The following is a 25,938-nucleotide window of genomic DNA, read 5'->3' on the forward strand; positions in this document are numbered from 1 at the left end:
GAAACACTTACCTGTTGCATAGATTTTTATCCAGCTCTCCAGCTAAATTAAGATAAGATAATCCTTTAATAGTCCCACATTGGGGAAATTTCAGCATGTTACAGCAGCATAGTAATACAGATACAGGATAATACACAGTAATATAATACAGACGTAGGCACGCATACGCATATTAAGGACCAGACCCTCCACTAACACATTGAGGCCACATATACAAACGTACATACTTTTATATGAAACACATGCATTTTTAATACAAAAATACACAATGTGAACCCAAACTAAGTGGTTATCTTAGTAGCTGTTCAGTCTAGGGCCAGAAGCCAGGGCCATATGGGCAGAAATGGCAGTAGGTTAGCTGCTCTGCAGTAATGGCAGCGGCATAGTGGATGAGATTTCTAAACAAATAATATCCACATGCGGTGACTAAGGCTAAGTTTACACCTGTGCCTGATCTACATTCAAACCTGCTAAAAAAAAAATGAGGAAGCAGGACTTTTCTCTCCGTATTTTTCGAGCGGAAACTAGGTGGAAACCCTGATAACCCCATTATAGCCCTTAGAATCCATGGGTTTCCATGGGAAACTGCTTTTTAAGCGGAGTGGGTTTCTATTCTTCTGGTCCCCAAGTATAGAAATTAGAGACGTCAAATTGTACAAAAAGGTCCCATAGCATGCTATAATTGTCGTATAATGGATCCATACAGGACAGATTTGGATTACAACTGTCAGTATGAAATATATCTCCTGAACTCTAAAACATTGGATTTCTGTACAGGTTCCTACTGTATGTGTTTCACATGGTGGAAATGCTGGATGCTAGATACAATAGTAATATAAACACTGCAATAATACAATATACAACTGCAATTGTAGATAATTTCTCAAATGCTTTTAGAAAGTTTGAATAGTATTGATTGAATATTCTAAGATCTTCAGTTCACTATTTCCACCAATGACGTGTTATCTCTCTATTTGATTCTTTGTATTTTTCATCTCTCTATAAATGTATGCAGTTATTTAAAAATAGAGAAATTATTTCTCCTCAGTATGTCAAGTCTAGTCAGTTGTTCACATAACTACTTGGCCAATCTTGTCTAACATCTATCCCCCTTCTTCCTGGTTCTCTTTCAGATAGCAAAGCTATGGATGAAAAGGTTTTAAATCACATCTTTCCTAAGGGATCATGTCTTGTTAATGTTTGTTTGTGACTTGACCTTTTCGGTTCCTTCATTTTATTGTGGAATACTGCATGTGCTCCTTCTTGTTACCCATTCTTTTGTTGCCTTAAGAACACCAAATGTGCGGCATTGTTAAACAGGATACTCCTGACGCTCACAACTTCTGCCTACATTAAAGCCTGCTCCTGGATTCTTAGCGTTATTCCAATGATTATTCCCATATATGAACATTTCAATAATTCCATATTCAGGCATTTTGGTTCTATGTCCAATGTATATGCTGTTGAGTTCCATTACTGATATTATAAAGTTCATTGCTGAATGAATCATTTTGTATTTTCTTGTATTGGCGGCTTGGAGGTGACCCTGCTTAACATACTTCATGTTCGGTGTTCTGTGTATGGTGAGCTTTAAATAAATAAGCCTGAACAGACCTTCCTTCAAAGATGAACATTATGTCTTTATTCTCTTCTCTATAAAAGGCACGGATAGTTGGTGGCAGCTCTTTGGATGCATCAAAACTCTACGAAATACAGACTGGAGGGTAAGTGCATGTTTGGTTTACATAAAGAATTTTAGTTTATGTGAACTCTGTTTTTTTTTTGTATGTTAGGACAGAAACCTAATTTTAACTATATAAATCTAATACTACTGTATAATACAGTGCCTACTATATGATAAACTCTGGTATAAACACATACTCTGCTATCACCAATATGGAAGGGATTAAGGTGTTTAGAAAATCCACTTGTTGCATAAGTCAAGTGTACCTAACCTTTTGGATGGCTATCTAGGATATGTTGCCATGTGTGTCTAAATGAGTAACATAATCGCTGGCCATTATATGACATGTGTTTTGCATTGTTTAGCAATTCCCCCTCTGCAGGCTTCATCTCTAATTCTCATTTGTCTCTGTACTGAGGGTGGAGACTAGCTACTGTAATGTTTCAGATAGACACAGTGGCGTAACTACCGGGGGAGCAGCGGAGGCAGCTGTCACAGGGCCCGAGACATTAGGGGGCCCAGCGACAGCCGCTACCGCTGCGTTTTTTTTTTTTTTAATAGTAACTCCAGCCGGTAACGGGCCCTACTTACTTGGGGACAGGGGCCAGGATCGGTAAGTGACACCGCGGGCCCCGCAAACATAATTATTATACTCAGGGGTCTTTTCAGACCCCCGAGTGTAATGATCGGATGCCCGGGAGAGGTAAGCCAACTTAACAAACAGTGTTACTTATCGCTCCACGCTCCACGAAGGCTTCGGGGCCTACTTGTGTGATGTCTCAGACGTCACATGACCGGGGCCTGCGTCCTTATGTGTCGCGACACAGGCCACCAGTTACATGATGTCCCTGACGTCATTGAAGATAGCCGACAGCGGGGGGCGCAGGGATAGGTAAGTAACAGTGTTTATGTTTGTATCCCCCTCTCGGTCTCCGATTATTATGCTCTGGGGTCTGAAAAGTATAATAATTGTTAATGGGTGTCCACAATGGGGCCACTGGGTGATGGTGCTACTATGGGGTATAATACTGGGTGATGGGGTCACTATGGAGCATAATACTGAGTGACGGGGCCACTATGGGGTATAATGCTGTGTGCAGGGGCAACTATGGGGTATAATGCTGTGTGCAGGGGCAACTATGGTGCATAATACTGGGTGAAGGGGCCACTATGGGGTATAATTCTGTGTGCAAGGGCAACTATGGGGCATAATAGTGCACGCAGGAATGAGGGGCAGGGGGGGTTGGTCAGGGTCTTCGGCGTCGGGGGGGGGGGGTGTCGTGTCAAAGGTTCGCCACAGGGCCCCACCATTCCTAGTTATGCCGAGTAAAAACAGGAGATTCTGTTCTTTACTATCTCTCACTCACTTATTCAGAAGCAGTAAGGAGTATGTTATAATGTTATAGCACTGTACAGTATTAATGTGAATAAAAATGTACTATAAGTTGCAGTCAGGGCCGCCATCAGGAATTTTGGGGCCCCATACAGCCTAAGTGTCTGGGCCCCCCCCCTCCCCTCCCCTGCCATTTTTGCTTTGCGCGCCGCGGGAAATTTAGCCCCACCCACTGTTATGTTGACTCCGCCCACTCATTAATTTTCCATTTGCACGCACACTGTATAATCCTCCTACAGTCACCCGTAAATTATATGTCCCCCTCCGTCTCTCCCCTAGCTTCATATACACCCTTCATCTGCCCCCAGATTCATGTCCCCTCCATCTCTGCCCCCAGATTCATGTTCCCCCCATCTCCATACCTCCCAACTTTTGAAGAACTAAAAGAGGGACAAAATGTGTGGCGCACTTAGCGCGCCGCAGCAAATTTAGCCCCGCCCACTTGTGTTGATTCCGCCCACTCGTTAATTTTTCATGTGCCCGCACACAGTATAATCCTCCTACAGTCACCCGTAAATTATATGTCCCCCCTCTATCTCTCCCCCAGTTTCATATACACCCTTCATCTGCCCCCAGTTTCATGTCCCCCTTCCATTTCTGCCCCTAGATTCATGTCCCCACATCTCTGCCCCCAGTTTCATGTCCCCTCCATCTCTGCCCCCAGATTCATGTCCCCCCAGATTCATGTCCCCCCTCCATCTCTGCCCCCAGATTCATATCCCCTCCGTCTCTGCCCCCAGATTCATGTCCCCCCAGATTCATGTCCCCCCTCCATCTCTGCCCCCAGATTCATGTCCTCTCCATCTCTGCCCCCAGATTCATGTCCTCTCCATCTCTGCCCCCAGATTCATGTCCCCACAGTGTCATGCCGTCCCCTCCTTCATCTGCCCCAGTGTCATTCCGTCCTCTTTCATCTGCCCCCAGATTCATGTCCCCACAGTGTCATGCCGTCCTCTCTTTCATCTGCCCCCAGATTCACGTTCCACCTCCACATTAAACTTACCTTCTCCTCCGCTCCCTCGCCGCTCTCTGCGCGTCTCTCTCGCTGACACATGCGGCTGAAGGAAGGAGCTGACACGGGTCAGCTCCACGCTTCGCCGCTGGGTGTCTCTCTCGCTGACGCTGACATGTATGCGGCTGAAGCGAGGAGCTGACCTGTGTCAGCTCCTCACGTCGCCGCTGCCGCCTCTCTCGCTGACACATATGTGGCTGAGCCGGGTTCCGGCTCAGCCTCATATGTGTCACCAAGAGAGGCGGCAGCGTCGACGTGAGGAGCTGACACAGGTCAGCTCCTCGCTTCAGCCGCATATGTGTCAGCGAGACAGGCGGCAGCGGCGAAGCGAGGAGCTGACCTGTGTCAGCTCCTCGCTTCAGCCGCGTTATGTGCTCAACTCAGGTCTGCGTCCTCTGGACGCAGATCTGAGTTGAAACAGGACATATAATGACTGCTGCCGGTGCCAGGGGGCCCGGGCCCCCCCCCATTTTAAAATTTGGCCAGGCCCAGTAGCAGTAGTACTGGCCTATCGGCGGCCTTGGTTGCAGTAGCACCTTAGTCTATTTCTGTGCCTGTGCTTCTCTCGTATTGTGTTACTCCTCTCATCATTCCTTTCTGACACATGTAATCTAAAAACAGTGACAGGAGACCAAGACAAATTCAGCAGAGAATATAGAGAATTAAAAATTTAAGATGTTTGTGTGTATGTGTGCGTGTGGAGTTGGGGTGGGGGGGGGTTCTGATAACTGGAAAAAGAGGCAAGCACAATATAATAGAACATTTTTAATATTCGCCATTTCACTATCTGGCTAGAAATAGACTTTAGGGAAGCTTTAAAAATTTCCCTTATAAAATATGACAACTTTTAGTTAATTTCTTTTACTTTTTGGTAAACTGAGCTGGATCCATTGAAATGATCAATTAAAGTAACTATTTAGTGAGTACCTGAAAACATATAAGTAAGTCTGTACCTAGAGGGGATACTAACATGTTCTTTATTTTTCTCAACTCTTGCTTATTGACTGCTTTCTATACATGCTCATCTAATATATAGTAGGGCAGAGCTGTGACCTGTCACTATAGTTTAGCTACAGAGCCTACAGGAAGTATGAGGTAGTCTGAGACACACCTACTTTTTCAGGATTGACCAGGGTTAGTGCTCTCTACCTCTTCAGATTCGCTGCCTTCTGTAAACACAAGTCTGTCACAGGTTTACCAGGAAGTTCACAAAGAGATGATTTTATGATTTTGGCAACAAAATAATTATGCAGATTACTACACCACCAATGAGGAGAAAAAAGATAAGATACCTACCACACATATACTGTGGCAAATGAGCCTTAAGTCCTATGTAAAGACTGACAGCAGAAATCTTGCAAAGCATGAGGAATATTTCTTTATTCAACTAATAAGTTTTGTGTGCTGAGACTATAATATCCTTAAGACACTAAAACATGATGTCCTAATGTGATGGCTTTCACACTTCCCATTTCATGTACATTTACAGATGACTGGTTAATACAAATTACCTGTAAGTGTAAGGTTGTTGTGTGAGATCGAGGTGTTTGAGCCTGAGCCACATGTTAAGGGCATGCTGCTGAAACGTCCTGCAGTCAGTACAACAGCAGACACAGAGGTTACAATATTCAGACTTACTAACCTAGCTCAGGATCCTGAAAATAAAATCTTTTTTTTCTATCTTGAAGTAAACATGCCAATCACACTGTCTTGTAAGAAAACTCCGGCTCCAATCTAAGTAATTTTTATGCACCTGTCAAAAATAAAATGTGTGTCTGTCTCTAATGGAAACATCTTCTAATGTAACACCTGTGCAATACAATAGACCTTTGTGTATGACAAATGTTTTTGTGTACTGCTTTTTCTGCTATGTCACTTGGAGTCTGGTCCCCTGTAAAAATGCATTGTTGTGATATTTATGACAGCGTCTTTGGCATGGATTTTTTGCTGCTATTGTTTTGAATCTTTCATGAAATGTTCACTGGTACACGGCCTTAGTATAAGATACAAGAGATAATTACTGAACATGGGTGAAATGTATTTATATGATACAGGGATGTTGATACTTTATGTGGCTAAGACACAACCTATTATATGGTTAATGCCAAAAAAATTGCAAGCAGTTTTGCATTCATCTGTAGGACAGGTGTATGAGATCATTGCTGTTTCTATGTTTAATCTAGAAGTCCTGTCTTGTACACTAACTAAACTATGGGAGAACCATAGACTTTCAACTATCTTTAGGCCTGCTGCATGGTGGACCCTGTATGGAGGGTAGATGTTAGGGGGAGTTCACACGGAGTAACATGCCACGTGATGTGGCACGTATACGCCGTGTGAGACTTTGCGGGCCATATACGCTCCCATTGATTTCAATGGGAGCTGATATCGTATACGCGGCGCTATTTTGCGGCCGTGATTTTGCGGCCGCAAAATAACGTGGCATTTACGATCCACGCTCCCATTGAAATCAATGGGAGCGTATACGACCCACAAAGTCTCACACGGCGTATACGTGCCACATCACGCGGCATGTTACTCCGTGTGAACTTACCCTTAGAATGGAGTGGGTAAAATCAGGTGCCGCCTGGTATGCCATGGATCCACTAAATGCCATTGCCTCTTGTGACTGTTAATATTAGGCACTACCTCCTGTATCCATGTCAAACCAGGTGGTTTAGGGTTACACATAAGAGAGGTGTAGTTAGCCTCTACTTCAACAATTCAACATCCTAAAATGCTAAGGCTCTGGTTTTGTTAGCTTTGATGGGCTGGCAGGCAGAGCTAACACTCCTGGAGCTGAGGCAGCGCCATATACTGGGTTCCTGACACAGTATACAGTTTCAGAAGACACTAAATGTTATTGTTTTCCCATATATGAACAGCAGATTACAAAACCACCAATTATTAAAAAATTTGATTAATAAGTAACTGCCACAGATATATTCAGGCAAATAACACTTGTTAGAAAAAAAAAAAGTCTTTTTAAATGGTCACTAATAGAGATGAGTAAGTACTGTTCGGATCAGACGATCCGAACAGCACGCACGCATTGAAATGAATGGACATAGCCGGCACACGGGGGGTTAAGCGGCCGGCGTCAAAGCGGAAGTACCAGGTGCTTCCATTCATTTCAATGCTGCGTGCTGTTCGGATCGTCTGATCCGAACAGTACTCGCCCATCTCTAGCCACTAACCTTTCAAGTGAAAATAAGAAGTTTTGTAATATATCTTGCCAGAGAAAATTCTCTTTTTGTCTACTCATCAGCCAGTTATTTTCTTCCTCCATTTTCTGCACTGATCACTTACCCTCAAGTGTGTCCATATACTGAGAGATCAGTTTACAGCTGCTGTCATTTATGTCTATGGAGTGAGGAGGGGAAAAAGGAGGAAGACCAGATGCAGGCAGACACATAGAGACTAGAGATGAGCGAGTAGTACTCGATCGAGTAGGTATTCGATCGAATACTACGGTATTCAAAATACTCGTACTCGATCGAGTACCACTTGCTATTCGAATGTAAAAGTTCCAGCCCGACCCTCACTCGTGGACTTGGTAAGTATAATTTGATCGAACGTTGCCTACCCCTGAAATGAGCATTTTCCCCCCATACACTATAATAGGGTTCGATATTCGATTCGAGTAGTCGAATATTGAGGGGCTACTCGAAACGAATATCGAACCTCGAACATTTTACTGTTTGCTCATCTCTAATAGAGACCCATCTGCATCTTCTAGTATGTGTTTTATCTAGCCTTCATGCTGGATTCCCAGCTACACTCCTCAGTACTATTGAATAACATCCTCCATGCTGCTGCTTATGATGATGTGCTGCAGAGAGACAAAGGATAAGGGTCTCTTTTTCTGTGTATGCACTACATACGAGACATTATAGCAGCTAATCTCCTCTGCTGCTGGAGCAGAGTTGAACTGAAAAATGGAACTAGAGCCTGAAGGTGGGAAGCACTGCTAAAGATGCACTATGTAAGACCATGTAGTAGTCAGAAACAGTTTATTCTTCATGTGCTTGCATATAACAGCTGATGCTGCAAAGTCATATGAAAGAATACAATTAATAATTCATGATTAAGGGATAGTTTAGATCTAGTAATCATCCAAGAAAAAGAGGGGATAGAATGGCATAGCCGACAGTCCTGGATTCATTTGTCACATGGAGAGACGTTTCTGCACTCCGTGGTGCTCAGCCTCTGTTAAAGACATCCCAATCCTAATCATAACAGAACAAAACAGAGGGGGCATTCACCGAAGTATGATAAAAGCTTCCTGCTTTATTCCATATAGGGTAACATACTGTACATACAGCAGATGGAGAGAGGTGCCAGCAGCTTTCAGGCGATGACCGTATCACACACTGATGCATTTATTCTGGCTTGGGATATTCTAGATCTGCTACTGGACACACCACACATCCCTTTTCTTTCCTTCAACCTTTTTACAAAGCAGCAGTGTATTAATTTTTGCATAAAAACAATATACCATGGTAAAATATTTAATGTATGGGAGTTGTAGTTTTGCAATGGCTGCAAGGCCACATTGACAGGTGACCCTGCAGCTGTATGGGAATGTATAGGGCGTTTTTTTGTGGGGCCAGATGTACTTTTTAGTTATACCATTTTGGGAAATGTCTATTGCTTAGATCATCTTTTATTTAAATCAGAGGCAAAACGGTGAGAAAAACCCGGCGGTTTAGCACTTTTGATTTTGACGTTCACTGTACAGGAAAAATATTAGTAGACCGGGCATTTTCGGACACAGGGATACCTAATGTATATATGTTTCACAGTAATGTTATACTTTTATATGTATTCTAGGGAAAGGAGGTGAACTTTTATTTATTTATTTTAAAGCTTTTTTTTTTTTTTTTTTAAACTATTTTATTAGCGCCCCCTAGGGGGCTTGAACCTGCAATCATTTGATTGCAAGTCCCATAAACGGCAATACAAGTGTATTGCCGTCTATGGGAGATTCTATACATTACTATTGCGGAGGGTCATAGGCCAGCCGCAATAGTAATATAGCGATGACAGGCCTGGGAGCCTTCAGTAGGCTCCCGGCTGTCACCAGAACAGGTCGGCTCCTGCAAGCTCGCCGCGCCGGAGCTGGCCTGCAACTTTAAAGGTATGGGGCCAGTGGGGACCAGCCCCAAGGTTAACTTTAAACTTTTTTTGGGGGGGAAAGGACATCCCTGGTGGGCATCTCCGCTGTAATTTTTACAGCGGAGTTGTCGGAGCCTTTGCCTGCGATCTCTGATTGCAGGCATAAGCTTCGGTATTTGATTGGGGGGGGGGGGGCTTTGATTAGCTCCGGACCCGGCATCTGTTATAATAGAACGGCGGATGCCGGTGAGTGTGTTAGCCGCCGGCACAGGGCCTGCAGTATTGCCACGCTCCTGCTGCTGCAGAAAACCAGTGGTGGCAGGAGCGCGGCGATGCTGCAATTCCGCTCTCTCCCCCTTCGAACTATAAGACACACCCTCATTTTCCTCCGAAATTTGGTCTTATAGTCTGAAAAATACGGTATATATATATATATATATATATATATATATATATATATATACACACTCACCGGCCACTTTATTAGGTACACCATGCTAGTAACGGGTTGGACCCCTTTTGCCTTCAGAACTGCCTCAATTCTTGGTGGCATAGATTCAACAAGGTGCTGGAAGCATTCCTCAGAGATTTTGGTCCATATTGACATGATGGCATCACACAGTTGCCGCAGATTTGTCGGCTGCACATCCATGATGCGAATCTCCCGTTTCACCACATCCCAAAGATGCTCTATTGGATTGAGATCTGGTGACTGTGGAGGCCATTGGAGTACAGTGAACTCATTGTCATCTTCAAGAAACCAGTCTGAGATTATTCCAGCTTTATGACATGGCGCATTATCCTGCTGAAAGTAGCCATCAGATGTTGGGTACATTGTGGTCATAAAGGGATGGACATGTTCAGCAACAATACTCAGGTAGGCTTTGGCGTTGCAACGATGCTCAATTGGTACCAAGGGGCCCAAAGAGTGCCAAGAAAATATTCCCCACACCATGACACCACCACCACCAGCCTGAACCGTTGATACAAGGCAGGATGGATCCATGCTTTCATGTTGTTGACGCCAAATTCTGACCCTACCATCCGAATGTCGCAGCAGAAATCGAGACTCATCAGACCAGGCAATCTTCAATTGTCCAATTTCGATGAGCTTGTGCAAATTGTAGCCTCAGTTTCCTGTTCTTAGCTGAAAGGAGTGGCACCCGGTGTGGTCTTCTGCTGCTGTAGCCCATCTGCCTCAAAGTTCGACGTACTGTGCGTTCAGAGATGCTCTTCTGGCTACCTTGGTTGTAATGGGTGGCTATTTGAGTCACTGTTGCCTTTCTATCAGCTCGAACCAGTCTGGCCATTCTCCTCTGACCTCTGGCATCAACAACGCATTTCCGCCCACAGACCTGCCGCTCACTGGATGTTTTTTCTTTTTCGGACCATTCTCTGTAAACCCTAGAGATGGTTGTGCATGAAAATCCCAGTAGATCAGCAGTTTCTGAAATACTCAGACCAGCCCTTCTGGCACCAACAACCATGCCACGTTCAAAGGCACTCAAATCACCTTTCTTCCCCATACTGATGCTCGGTTTGAACTGCAGGAGATTGTCTTGACCATGTCTACATGCCTAAATGCACTGAGTTGCCGCCATGTGATTGGCTGATTAGAAATTAAGTGTTAACGAGCAGTTGGACAGGTGTACCTAATAAAGTGGCCGGTGAGTGTATATATCCTACAAAAATAGGTGCTCATAAATAACCATTAAAATAACATAAACATAAAACTCTGTTGTAAACATAAGATTATCTTTATAAGAAAGGAGGGGTCGCTGGAGGCACAAACCTATAACACTATCTAACATATGCAGGCCTCCAATTATTTAATCGCAGCCGCAATCAATCAAACCTTAGGGCACCCCCATCTGAGGCCTAATCCTTTCCTGGTCACCCTGAACACAGGTATTCCCAAGCCAGGCTGGGTAACCAAACCTGAATTAAAGTGCTGATATCACAAATTGGGTGGAACTGGTAAATGTGGTTCAACCTTCTAAACATGTTAGACACCATCTTATGACTGACATACTGCAATGTTTTGCCTCCTTCCTTTCGTAAAATGAAGCATATGTTAATAAATATCATTACTTTTCCTTAGACCATCATCTGAGAACATGTTGTATGCTAAATCCTCCCTGTAGTAAATCTCAGTTCTGATTTCCACCCTTTTCCACTATGATACTAACATCCTTACTACTGTTTCTATGTGCCTTTGTCTTGATGAAAAATGAAACAGTAAGAAATCTTACCATTTTACATGTTCAGAGGAACATTTTCTTGCCATGGTTTACTCAATTACACAGCCTTTACTGTTGTCTTCAGATATGCAATTATCCTTAGTGGAAGCAGGAGTGTGTGAAAGCATAGCTGATATTTTACTGTGGATAAGGTGAATACAGCTTGAGGCAGAGTTAAATAGAAAATACTCTTTACAGAAGAAACACTTTGTAGATTTATCTCTAGCAAATAATAGTTTGGTCATATAGTTTTTTTCTTCCATTTTTTTCACATATTGTTTTTCAGAAGCCTCTGTCAAAGTATGCAGGCTACACTGGAGATTCTACCCTTAGGCCAGGGCCCCACATGGCGTAAATGCCTTGGTTTGGTCACAGCAGAAATACTGTGGGGAAAAAAAACAGTCTTTTTTACAGTCACTGCAAGGTGGAGGGCATTCTAGCAAATCCCATCTACTCCTTGTTGAAAAATACAAACAGCAGTCATGCTGCGATTTCCAAAATCATCTTTGTTTTGGAAATCGCAGCATGTCAATTATACCTTTGGAAATTCCAGTGGTTTCCCTATAGGTATAATGGAAGCAGAAAGTTTGCAGAGGCAACCTCTGCAGACTTTATGTGAAAAGCGCTGCAGGAAAAACAGTGATGCTTTGCCACTGCGGTTTTTCCCACAGCGTTTTTTTTGCTGTTGCCCACTACTGAGTACCTTAGGCTTAAAAATAAAATCACATTTGAAAGGTATTTATAACATTGAGCAAATAGTGTCCTATACTACGTAAGTTATTTGATATTGTTTACTCTGTTCATGCATATACAGTGTTGGCCAAAAGTATTGGCACCCCTGCAATTCTGTCAGATAATACTCATTGTCTTCCAGAAAATGATTGCAAGCACAAACTCTTTGGTATTAATATCTTCATTTATTTTGCTTGCAATGAAAAAACACAAAAGAGAATGGGAAAAAAAAGTCAAATCATTGATCATTTTACACAAAACTCCAAAAATGGGCCGGACAAAAGTATTGGCCCCCTCAGCCTAATACTTGGTAGCACAACCTTTAGACAAAATAACTGTGAACAACTGCTTCTGGTAACAATCAATGAGTTTCTTACAATGCTCTGCTGGAATTTTAGACCATTCTTCTTCGGCAAACTGCTCCAGGTCCCTGAGATATGAAGGGTGCCTTCCCCAAACTGCCATTTTGAGATCTCTCCACAGGTGTTCTATGGGATTCAGGTCTGGACTCATTGCTGCCTCTTTAGAAGTCTCCAGTGCTTTCTCTCAAACCATTTTCTAGTGCTTTTTGAAGTGTGTTTTGGGTCACTGTCCTGCTGGAAGACCCATGACCTCTGAGGGAGACCCAGCTTTCTCACACTGGGCCCTACATTATGCTGCAAAATTTGTTTGTAGTCTTCAGACTTCATAATGCCATGCACATGGTCAAGCAGTCCAGTGCCAGAGGCAGCAAAGCAACCCCAAAACATCAGGGAACCTCCGCCATGTTTGACTGTAGAGACCGTGTTCTTGTCTTTGAAGGCCTCTTTTTTTTCCCCCTGTAAACTCTGTTGATGCCTTTTCCCAAAAAGATCTACTTTTGTCTCATCTAACCAGAGAGAATTCTTCCAAAACGTTTTTGGCTTTCTCAGGTAAGTTTTGGCAAACTCCAGCCTGTTTTTTTTACGTCTCTGGGTAAGAAGTGGGTTCTTCCTGGGTATCCTACCATACAGTCCCTTTTCATTCAGACGCCGACGGATAGTACAGGTTGACACTGATGTACCCTCGGACTGCAGGGCAGCTTGAACTTGTTTGGATGTTTATCCACCATCCGCACAATCTTGCGTTGAAATCTCTATCAATTTTTCTTTTCCGTCCACATCTAGGAAGATTAGCCACAGTGCCATGGGCTTTAAACTTCTTGATGACACTGCGCACGGTAGACACAGGAACATTCAGGTCTTTGGAGATGGACTTGTAGCCTTGAGATTGCTCATGCTTCCTCACAATTTTGCTTCTCAAGTCCTCAGACAGTTCTTTGGTCTTCTTTCTTTTCTCCATGCTCAATGTGGTACACAGAAGGACACAGGACAGAGGTTGAGTCAACTTCATCCATTCATCCAATCCATTTCAACTGGCTGCAAGTGTGATTTAGTTATTGCCACCACCTATTAGGTGTCTCAGGTAAGTAACAGGTGCTGTTAATTACACAAATTAGAGAAGTATCACATGATTTTTCAAACAGTGCCAATACTTTTGTCCACCCCCTTTTTTATGTTTGCTGTGGAATTATATCCAATTTGGCTTTTTGACAATTCTTTTTGTGGTTTTCCATTGAAGACAAATTAAATGATGATAATAATACCAAAGAATTTGTGATTTCAATCATTTTCTGGAAGAAAATGAGTATTATCTGACAGAATTGCAGGGGTGCCAGTACTTTTGGCCAACACTGTATGGTAGCTACTCTCACAGCTTGTTCATTATTCTGTAGCTTTCATTCACACCAGGCAGCAGTTTACACTCTTTCCTGCCTTTTCAAAGATGATTTGTCATTTCCTAGTCTCTGTGTAATGCAATGCAATAGGTTCCCATGGCCATTCTGTTGAGAAAACCCGTGCACTCCCTTTTTTCTCTTTTATCTCCCTTTCTTTTGTTTCTCCTTTTCTTTTATCTATTCTTTATATTCTTTAGACCATGTTATTATACAGTTCATAAGACCTCAAACATCCACGGGCTTCAGTTTCTCTGATACACTACTTTGGTCCCACATTTTCTATGTTATTGCTAATTATTTTAATTGAATTGAATGTACAGCTTATTTATTATGTTTGTAAGAAAAAAAAAATAAAATGCTGTTTATTAAAGTCAACAGGTCCTATATAACCCAAACAGTGCAAATAATACTTGAGGATATATAGTAAGTTCCTATGCCCTTGTGGCATTTTTATGCTGCTCTCACCACTTTCCTATAAGTGGGCATAACCATGAATAAGACTAATCCTTCACCAGAGCAAGGATGACCAAGACCAGCACACAATACGCTTAGCTTGATGAATCTACCCATTGTGCCTTATGATTAGAGATGTGTGAACTGATTTGTTAGGAACTGACCTGAATATTTCCAATTTTTGCAAGCAATAGAGTTAGACAAAGTTCACATCAGTGCTGGAGACTCCACTGCAGAAACTGCCAGAAATCGTGAGGATAGAAAAGTCCTACACAGAGGATTCAGTTTCAGCATAAAAATGGCGGACACCCAACAGACACCTGGCAGACCCTATTATAGTCTATGGGGACTGCCAATGTCTGCAGGTAACCGCTGTTTTAGCGCTCCTGTTCCCTGTTGTTCAGGTCCACCGGAGGACCCCAACGATAGAAGACTCTTACACACCTAGCCTTAGGGAGTCTAGGGAATAGGACAGTTTAGTCAGAGTTAATCAATTACAAGAAGTTTACTGATAGAATCATTTATATTAGGGTGAGGGGGAATATATGTGCGGATTCTGTGAGTCTAACATCTGCATCCTTCACTAATACACAAAGGACAGTTAACCCTTCAATTGCCAATAATCTAAGTTGGTCTAAGTCTGTTTGGCAATAGAGCAGTTTCATCCATATAAACAGCATTTAAACATAATTTTTACGGACAGTCAAAAGAAAAAAAAAAATTTTTAAGGGCTTTTTTGGGCAACAGTTTAATTTTTTTTTTTTTCATTTAATACTTAGAAACTGCTGTTCTAACACCAAAAAGATTATTCCACCTGCGCTAAATTGAAAAAAATCTCTGGTATTTGATCACTTATGTCTACTGTTGTTCACTCAAAATACAGTCGCACAACCTGAGCTAATCTAAAAAATCCAAACTCTGTTACATAAGGGTTTTTTCTGCTCTGCTCACCTATTACACAGTGTGAGTATGCTAATCTGAAAGAAATATTTGATTCTTAAGTCTTTTTGTTGTTGTTGTGGCTGCTCATTAACCATGGCAGGCCCCCGGGCCATGCACATGCTGGCAAGCATGGCATGCTGTGTGCTCCGCTGCTTACACAGCAACAAGCGTATTGTTATCGTAAAGCAGAGGGTTTCCAATGCTCTATCGGTTGCCAGTGCTCTTAGCTATATACCCTCGCTATAAGGCCAAAATGCAGGGATTTTTCCCTGCCTCCCAAAGGGAAGAAAAATTTAAATATTATCAAGATAGGCTTTGTACCCAGCTTACCACAGCATTTAGAGAAACCATTGCAATTGCCAGTCACACCTGTTCCTTGGCGGCCTCTACCTGTTCCCAGACCATCTCACTAAGACAGTTCATCACCTCCTTTTCCAGCCTCACAGCTACATGTGTCAGGAGAAAAAGCAGCAGCAGTAGCCAGTATAGTATCTGGAATATGATGAACTAGAAATGTTTAAGCTTGCTACGCCAACCAGAGTCACAACAGGCAACTGACACCCACCGAATGAAACATCAAATACAGTAGTGCCTAGAATATGCTGGACATTGCATTGTAACACCTGGAGGAATGAAATGGTCGACAGCTAGCGTGTAAAAAATAACTTTTTTCAAAATTAAACAGGCATGGATCCGTGAGGATTTTCACAAAGTGCCAGCTGATGCCTCTCAACAGTCGTGCCACCATCTCCCAGTATCATCATGTTTACTGTACAGCTGATGCTGCCTGCTACTCCTATACAGCGACCCCACTGCCACAACTAAGCAAGACATGTCCTGCGGTCTAGTTCATCACTTTCCACCATAGCATACTGTTAGTGCCACATTGTTGGCATTAATTAAAAAAAAAATCAGATCTGTTCCCATCAAGGGATAATTTTTGTTTATAAAACTAATTCTTAATCACTTTTCTACTAGGATCACAGTGTGTGGTTTATATACGCTGCCTACCATCCGTTTTTCCACTTTCATGATCTTACAAACCAGCCTAATAAATACTGTCAAATAATTCAGCAGACTCCTGGTTATGAGTCAGTATTATAAGTTCCTCACCCTTGTCAGTGAAAGACAATGGTTAGCCATTGCTTTGACCCAGAGAGGTGTAGAAATTACCAAGGTTAAAAAGTGATGAATTCCTGCATAGCATACACTAAGTAACTAAAGCGGATTCTTTGAGGCAGTCCGCAGCTCTCACAATGACTCACAGACGCAACTTTTATTGTGGTTCAGTAATTGATGACGCTGAATGAAGTGGGATTTCTAAGGTTGGTTGAGTGCCCATTTCCCATTACACATTTCGTCTATCTTAAAATACTTGTATACCCTTCAAATTCTAATGAAAAGAAATCAAAGTTGACAGGGAACATGTCTGGTGCATCTATCAAAGCATGCCTGCATTCTTCTAAGACTAGCTCTACCCCGTTCATAGGTTGTATCTGTTATTGTTGCTCAGCTCCTTAAAAGTAAAAGGGGCTGACTCATAATACCACCCGAAACCCATTAACAGGTACCCAACTCTCTGGCAAAGAAAGCAGCAATGGATTTATAACACAGGTCAACAAAAAAAAAAAAAATTACTGGTGTCCAAAATATTTTAATGAATTTGGGGTATTTTTGGGGTGCTGATTCTGAATATTCCATCAGTTTTGCCAGATTGGCTCAAGTTTTTGAGATTTTTGGTATCTTATTTATAGCACTTGTTGGTAAATGCGACGCATCATCTCATTAATTTCTTTGGATTAGTACTTGAACTGAGCAGTTCTCAATATAGTTTTTTGTTAATTAGTGTTCTAAAAGTTTGTTCATAGCTTGATTTTTGCACTAACTTTATGTTGTTGTCTGTTTTCCAATGAAAAGCATGAACTCATCAAGAAGAAGTTGTCTTAACGATCCAGACTCATTCTGTTACATTTGTGGTGAATATACACTGCAAAAACATAGAAGAAACATAACAGACTTCATAAAAAAGTGTATTTGGCCTATTTTGAGGTTATGCTTGGGGACCAAGACAAGTCTTGGGCACCACACATAGTGTGCAAAGCATGTATCGAATTATTACGAAAATGGAGCAAAGGACAAAGAAAAAGCTTCAAATTTGGTGTTCCAATGGTGTGGAGAGAGCAAAAAAATCATCATGATGACTGTTATTTCTGTGCAGTGCAAGTGCAAGGATTCAATAAGCATAAGAAACGAAAATGGGAGTATCCTAACATGGAATCTCAAATCTCAAAAACTTGAGCCAATCTGGCAAAACTGATGACATATTCAGAATCAGCACCCCAAAGTTACCCTAAATTCGTTGAAATATCTTTGGCCCCAAAAATGCTGTTGACAACCTCTTTCAAAATGAACATTTATTATTATTATTATTATTATTATTATTATTATTATTCATAAGAAACAATCAACTTCCACAGTATTTAACATAACATAATAACACATTGAAATACATACAATAGACAGTGTGGTATAGACAAGTGAAGCAGAGTTTGAGTTACAGGTAGGAAACCTGCCCATTTGAGCATACAGTCTATAGTATAAGGAGCTTCAAGATGTAGAGTAGTAATTTAGCAATTATTTCCATTTCAGATGGAGCTGGTAGGAGAATACCAGCTGGGATTCTCGTAAGGCCAGTTTTATAGTTAGAAGAAAAGGTAAATTTTCAGCAAGTGTTTGAAGGTTTGTCGAATACTAAGAGGAATGAGGAAGGGAGTTTTGTAGGAGACAGGAGGCTTGGTAGTCCTGCTGTAGGAAGGTTTTAATTTCCTTTCCATTTTTGTCTGTTTCCCCAAAATGTATTCTTCTGTGATTAAAAAATATAATAGTATAAAGAGTAGATTATAAAAGTCCTTGCTTGTTTATTTGTACTAAATTTAGGCCTGACAATCGCTGCTCCCGGGCTCCATTGATTATAGATAAAGAAGAATGGAGGCAGAGAAATTATTTACACTGCTGGTTCTGCTAACCCCCGAGGAGCAGATTTATCAATACTGTTCTACGGAAGGGTTTTGGCATTTCAGAAGCAGTCTCAAAAAATTTTTTTTAGCTGTTCTATAAATATGCTGCAAGTCACCTGCAACAATCTCCAGAAGCCTTTGCACTAGTTTTTAATTTATGACAGTGTGATTAATTTGCCCAGAGTCTCCATAAAACAGCCCACTGTGTAATGCAGAGCTCTTGCTGTTCTAGCTTATAAAGTATTTATTCACATTAAGATTTGCTAAGTTAAGTTGTGTACTCAATCACTGTAAATTAGGAAGAACTTAATATGCATTGTGCAGTCGGGTTTATCCAAAGGATAAATGTCCTGGACTGAAAACTACACATGCTACTGCTAAGTACACAACTACTAACTGTTGTATTGTCAAAAAATAAATAAATGTATATGTATTTTCAACAAATTGGGCATCACTCCAAAAAATAAAAAATAAAGGATTTTATTGGCCCAAAGCGCAGCGTTTCAGTACACACAGGACTTTTTTTCAAGTGATCTGTTCCACCATCTATACACATGAAAAAGGGACACAGGACCCTAAGATGCGTTGTGTGATGTATGTTTAGATTCTTCTTATGGAATAATAAGGTGGAGTTTTTAACTACTTCTGAGAAAGCGCGGTCTCCTTCCAGTCAAGCACTATCCATTGTGGATGTACTTGTGGTCCTTCTACCAGCACTTCTTGTTGACGTCTGGTTCTGGCGATCTGGATTATGCTACTTACTTGACACCCAGTGCCCTCTTATATGCTTATACGGTGGTTGTGCCTTGTACACGGCCCTTTCAGGTGAGAAGATTACTTATCTTTAGAGATGAGCGAGTACTGTTCAGATCAGCCGATCCAAACAGCACGCATGCATTGAAATGAATGGAAGCACCTGGTACTTCCGCTTTGAAATAGACTTGACAGCTGATCAGAAGGGCCAGCTCTGTCCTGGGGAGCCCCCTGGACCCAGTACAGGTGGTGGGTGACAGACGGATACTGTCTATGGTGACCTACATGCGGGAGAACAAATCCCACCCCATGTATGGGACCCTGATGGGACTTGGCAGCACTGTAAGTGACCGTCTGCTTCACCCCAAGTGTGAGAAGGAGCGCTATCGCAAGTCCTTCCTTCCAACCACGATCAGGCTGTATAATCTACATCAGACCAAGCGAAGACGCTCCGCACAGACAACTAAATGACTATGAATGTCCTCCTTCTTTCTTCTCTGTTCCTTAGCTGCTATGGACTCCTAGTATATCTTTCTCAGCATATGTGTGTCTACTTCTGTAATATATCACTGTGTATTATCCTGTATCTGTATTACTTTGCAGCTGTAACATACTGAAATTTCCCCACTGTGGGACTATTAAAGGATTATCTTATCTTATCTTGTTTCACGTCTACCATTGTCTAATGGTATTACACTATGTACTTCTTAGTGCATGGTCTTCTTTTTTGTATTCCCTTTAGTGATGTTGAGGTCAGGGCTGGGTGACAACCATATCATCATTTCCAGGACTCCTCCATCAAAAGTGGTCACACCAAATATTGATTTGATATAAATTTCTCTTTTGTTCATTCACTTCATTTTATTTATTGATAAAAATAAACTAACACTTTTATTTTTTTAAAGCATTGTTAGTTTGTAGCATTTCTTCATACCTGCCTAGAACGTGTGATCAGTACTGTATAAAGGCTGTAATCAATAGCAGAATATACTGGGCATTGTTTTAGACATTATTCTCATTAGAAAAGTGACAAATTATGACAAATCATGCAGATCCTTTCATAGCATAAACTTTCATTCAGTAAAAATACCCAGCAAGCAACTACCTAAAAATACTTCAAAATCATAGCTTTAAGATCTCGTCTGTTGTATGTTTATTTTTCTGCCTGCTACAAATAATATTGTTGTACTGGAAGAAAAAAAGTTGAACAGGTCAAATGCAGTTTGTGTAGACCCTCCCTAGTGTTTAAGTGGTGGTTCACATAGAGTATGTCAGTGGCTTGTCAAAATTGCTATTGATGGAGTTGTAGGGTGTAATATGCACTGAACACTACAGTAAATGGGCTGCCCTTCTTCAGTTTTTAGCTTGCTGATCTTAGGATATACAAGCTATGTTGTTTTGTGGTTGAGATTGCTGGGATTTTTACGTGTTCAATACTTTTCATTGGTTTTTCACAATGAAAACAGACATTACAGCTGAAGACAGTGATGAAGTCAATAACAAAAGCTTCAAGAAGAACAAAGAAAATGTCAACCATAAAAGAAACATCAGTATCCGCTTTGAGAATACTGTATGTATCTAATGGGCATTGTATAGTGTGTCCTTGTTTAACAGAGGTAGGTAAACAGGAAAAAAAAAACAATAAAAGGATTGTGGTGATGGAGGAAGAAGGGGTCAGTATATTTGAGTGTAGTCGTAGTTCAAAATGAATGGTATTCTAATATGCGTACTGACTGATACCTGTGGAAAAGCAAACGGTCTCCTTAAATCACATCTGAATATACTACCCTATGTGTGGCCAGCACAATGGAGGGACAGGTTCTCTCTATTAAACGTTCAAAATTATTGTGAGATGGCTAAATAGGAGTTCCCAAGACAATAGTAGCCCTAAATATCAATTTGTCTACTAGGGCCTGAAAGGATATGTCATTAGTATGTGATATATAGGGGTCCTGCCAGACCCTGCACAGATCAGCTTCTGTAGCACCCTTTATGTGCTAGTGGACAGGAAGCGTGTGCAGCATTGTTCTTACTCAAGTAATAAATACTTGTAAGCAATAAAGAGATATTACGTGCCAAATCAATGTGATCAAAAGAAGTGAGTGAGCCGCTCACCAATGGACGTATTAAAAGAAAACAACCTTTATTGATATGCATTAAAAGAAAGGTATTTTTTTTAAAAAAAAATAAAACCGCAACCACTTAAATAAGGGTAAAAATATTTTTGTGTATAAACTCGAAACACATTAAGTGGCCAAGCAGTACTGTGCCTCTATAATTGACACTTCTCTCTGCCCTATTATGAACCACTAGTGTATTAAATACACAAAAGGGAGGTTATAAAGCAGGACAGGAGTGATAGGGGAACGGGCACTCAAAAGCAGCCATCACAAACCAATAGCTGGGTATTAATACGAGCCCTCCTATTTCCCCAATGATATAACCAAACACCTGCCTGCCTATGAGCTCAGAACTGATGTCTAGCCTAGGTTCATTAGTCATTCATCTAACCTAAAGGCTACTAACTATCTACAGCTCATTTGTTTTTTCTTTTTGTTTTCTCTTTTGCCTGACGCGTTTCAGCTATGGGCTTAGTACATTTTGATTAGCCCATCGTTTCATCAGAGGCATTTCAAATATCCAGTCTACCCACAAAGGTTATAAATTGCTGGTGCAGACCCTCCCGCTCCCTGCCACGGCACTGATATTTGGCCGTACGGGGCCGCCGAAGGTACGGTCTTTTAAGGCATAGGTCCCGCCCCCATCACCGTACATCAACCAATCGCCGTCACTCCTAGACGGCTGATAGAAACCGCTGATGTACACAGGGTCGGTATCTGCCACTGCGCATGCGCAACCGATGGACCAATCACAGGACAGAGGGGGCAGCACATTCATCTATAGACTCCACCTCCCCCAGAGCACCGCGGCCCCTAGGCATATATCCGCACGAACAGTAATAGAACCGGTAAATAAATAGTGAAAATAATTTCCACCATAGCCACCTCCGAACAAACATTTCACCTAATCGGAGTATACAGTAGGGATGCCGCAACAGGTAAACCAACCCCCCTCATTATTGAAAAGAAAACCACAACGGATTAACACCTAAAGTGCCACACCAAAACACCAGAGTAGCTCTGTCAGTAAAAAAGGGAAAATACTATATATACACTAAACTGAGAAAAAGACCCTTCACTACAGGATACAAAGTATCAACCCTGCAAACAGGATACAAAGTTCATACCCCGCAAACCAGGACCAATATAAAACCCATATCACAAAATCATGTGTATTTACATAGTATGGGCCATTTAAAACGCACACAGGAGAAAAGGAGGACAACTATCAAATGTGAATAGTCCTCAAGTAGATCAAATAAAACATGCGTAGGAAATCTTGTCATTTAGACCTTGAGGTTTAATTGTTTTCATCAAGAAAGTCCACCTCACCTCTCTTTGCAGCAATCTTTGGTCCAGATCTCCTCCTCTAGGGGACAGCCTGACAACCTCAATCCCCTGAAATTTTAGAAGGGACGAATCGCCATCATGCATCTCGCAGAAATGACGAGCAATCGGTGTATCTTCCCTACGTGCAATGTCGTTTACATGGTCTCTAATTCTGCGACGAAATTCTCTAATCGTCTTCCCCACATATTGTAGTTTGCACATGGTACACGTTGCCAGGTATATCACCCCTGAGGTCTTACAGTTGACAAAATCTCTGTTAGTGTACGTTCTATCGGTCGTATAGCTTGTAAAGGTATTACTTTTCCAGATGGAGATGCATGCTTTACAAGATCCACAGGCATATATACCAGTGACTGTTGATCGGGCATGCTATGAGGTCCTCCAGAGTGATCCCACGAATACTTACCTTTTGGAGCTGCGGGACATTTTGGTAAAAGCAAAAGAGGACAAATTGATTGGTGATCAGGAATTTAATTTCATGCTACCTAAGCACCCGGTCAGACCCACATTTTACGCACTTCCTAAGGTCCATAAGGGCTTGTCCCCTCTAAAAGGTCGCCCTATAGTGGCAGGCATCAATAGTATTACCCAAAATAAAACATAAAACCCTGTGACTGGTTTAACCCCCCCTTCCAGTGTGTCACAGGGTTTTATGTCGTTTTACAATTGATTTGGGGCAATGAAACTCCTTTAAATATCGTAATAGTCCCATCCTGTTATGTACAGATCACTTCTCAGCTGTTTAACCAAACGACTTACGATGATTGGTAAATGAATTAGATGTGTAATTACATTGGGAGATAATTATACGTAAAATAGAGCTTAGTTCTGATTGGCTTAAACGTGCTCTCAATAATGAAAAGGGGGCAGGGGTTTTGTCTAAATCTGAGACGTGATAGACAAATTTGGAGGTCATTTTCAGCTTCTGCACACAAAAATACATGGAAATAGCCAATTATTCAAGAAAATGTTTTTTGGTCGTTGGCCTGTGTTATTGACAATATAGTAGGTGATGGTCACAGCTTAACATCTCCCTCTCCCTGCACAGTGACCTCAACATAGGTCATTGGTCATGGACACAAGGCAATATTCATCTGCGGACACAAGCTTCCTATGCCAGTAGGACTATCTCTAAACTGCTAGTGTGGTTTTCTCATCCCCACCCATACAATAAAAGAAAAGCATCTGATCACTAGTGGTTTGACTGTTGGGAACCCCTAGTGATCAGGAGAATGCAGATGTGCAAGTATCTCCAAGTGCTCCATACAAATGGAGATTCCAGAGATCAGACAAACTGCAGTCAGAAAATAAAAACTGATTACATAAAAATAATATATTCATTTCTGGTGTTAACACACTTAAGCAATAGGTGTTGCATTCTCTTTAAAAAGAAAAAAAAAAAAGCTGAGTCTTATGTATTCATAAAGAGAGTATATGGCATATGGAGGTTGATATCTGGGAATGCTAAAGGGTTATAAATAATAAGAAAAAAGTTCGGAGTTCGGAGTGATGCAAAAGAATCCACAGTAAAAGAGATCCAGCAAAAGCCACGGTGTAAATATGAAAAACGCCTTCTTTATTGATTACATCTTCTCGTAAAAAGCAATGGTACACACGTAATACACATCTGATGCGTCAGACTGATGCGTTTCGGATATCCTCCTTTCCGTTCAGATTTTGAGAAAGGAGGATATCTGAAACGCGTCTCTCTGACGCATCAGATGTGTATTATGTGTGTACCATTGCTTTTTACGAGAAGATGTAATCAATAAAGAAGGAGTTTTTCATATTTCCACCGTGGCTTCTGCTGGATCTCTTTTATTGTGGATGCTAAAGGGTTACCAGTTAAATATGAGGATTCTAACAAAAGCAATTATACTTACCCTCACTGATCCAGTCACCAGTCTGGTTCAGACACTTCCTAGATCGCTGCTGAGCTTTACAACTGGCTGCAGCAGTGACCCTCCAAAACTATGGATTGGCTGAGTAGGCATCTCATGTGCAGCCAAGACACCAGAAAGTAAAGATCGCCAGGGACTCAGTCAGTGAGATTGAGTACTGTTTTTTATATTAGGATCCCCATTCTGAGCCATATAAAAAGTATTATTAATTAGCTAGAAAACCCTTTTAAAAGCTAAGGCACATGGCATAAAATACTCCCCAGAGCCCTTCCTATAGTGTAGTACACCACAGTGGCACCACATGGTATAAAATACTACCCAGGGCCCCCTTCCACAGGATAATCCTCCACAGTGGCCTCACATGGCATAAAATACTCTACATGGCCTCCCCATTATATTATACTCCACAGTGGCCCCACACAATCTAATGTTCCACAGTGCACCAACATGGTATAAAATATTCCTGAGAGCTCCCCTTCACAGTATAATCCTCTACAGGGCCCCCTTCTGCATTATAATCCTCAACAGTGGCCCCACATCATATAATGTTCCACAGTGGCCCCACATGGCTTAAAATACTCCCCAAGGTTCTCCATAGTATAATACTCCACAGTGTCACCACACAATGTAATCCTTCAAGCAACTGGAAGCTTTGTGCCACTTTATTAGTATGCTGCTGCTATTATACTAGTGCAAGCAGGCCTCTATTGAAAAGGGGCCTGGCACTTACATGAGCAGGGCCCCTTTCCATTAGTGTTATGGCTGGACCTCTGACGGCAGTACCGAAAGTACTGCCCTGATGACAGCTCTCACTGTACATTACAAAAAGTGTGTATAAATCAACAATGCAAGGTAATATATGTAATCACTGCCAACAGGTTACTCCCTGCTCTGTATCTTCACCCTGCTAATTCTGACACTGCTCAATAATCATAGGGTGCACATATGTCTGTCTTTATAAAGGGCTAGTGCGTACCCAGTAAGTTTAATGATGGTCTTCCCTACAGATGAGCAATATTGGCCCATTTCCTAGTTCCTGCAGGGGTTTCCATTGTAGTGTTCCTGCTGAAGGAACTCTGACCTTGGCTAGTTACGTTAGGTTCACACCTGCGTTCGGGGTCTCCGTTCTATGGTTTCCGTCTTCTGCATGCCAGAAGACGGAAACCATAGATCGGGTCCGGCCGTGAGCGGCGGTGAGCGTTTTAGGCTCTCCGCCACAAAACCGGATTTTTTATCCGGACACAGAGTACTGCATGTCCGACTCTGTGTCTGGATTATAAAACCCGGTTTCGCGGCGGAGAGCATAAAACGCTCACTGCTGCTCATGGCCGGACATCTCTCTCACCCATTCAAATGAATGGGTGAGAGAGACTCCTGCAGGTTTCCGTATCCTGCCTCTGTTTTAGGCAGGAAACGGAAACCTCAAGTACGGACACCTGGGCGCAGATGTGAACGAGCCCTTACCTG

The 25,938-nt window shown here is 41.8% G+C and overlaps 1 protein-coding gene across 1 annotated transcript in view; it reads left to right on the forward strand.

Moving 5' to 3' along the window:
• UNC13C (unc-13 homolog C) overlaps positions 1-25,938 on the forward strand; it is a 482,392-nt gene that overhangs the window by 92,793 nt on the left and 363,661 nt on the right. The window contains exons 4-5 of the mRNA XM_075273478.1: positions 1,134-1,156; positions 1,663-1,724. Coding sequence (XP_075129579.1) covers positions 1,134-1,156; positions 1,663-1,724 — 85 coding nt within the window. The remainder of the gene's footprint in view (positions 1-1,133; positions 1,157-1,662; positions 1,725-25,938) is intronic.

This window comes from Leptodactylus fuscus, chromosome 5, assembly GCF_031893055.1.
Source record: "Leptodactylus fuscus isolate aLepFus1 chromosome 5, aLepFus1.hap2, whole genome shotgun sequence".
NCBI lineage: Eukaryota > Metazoa > Chordata > Amphibia > Anura > Leptodactylidae > Leptodactylus > Leptodactylus fuscus.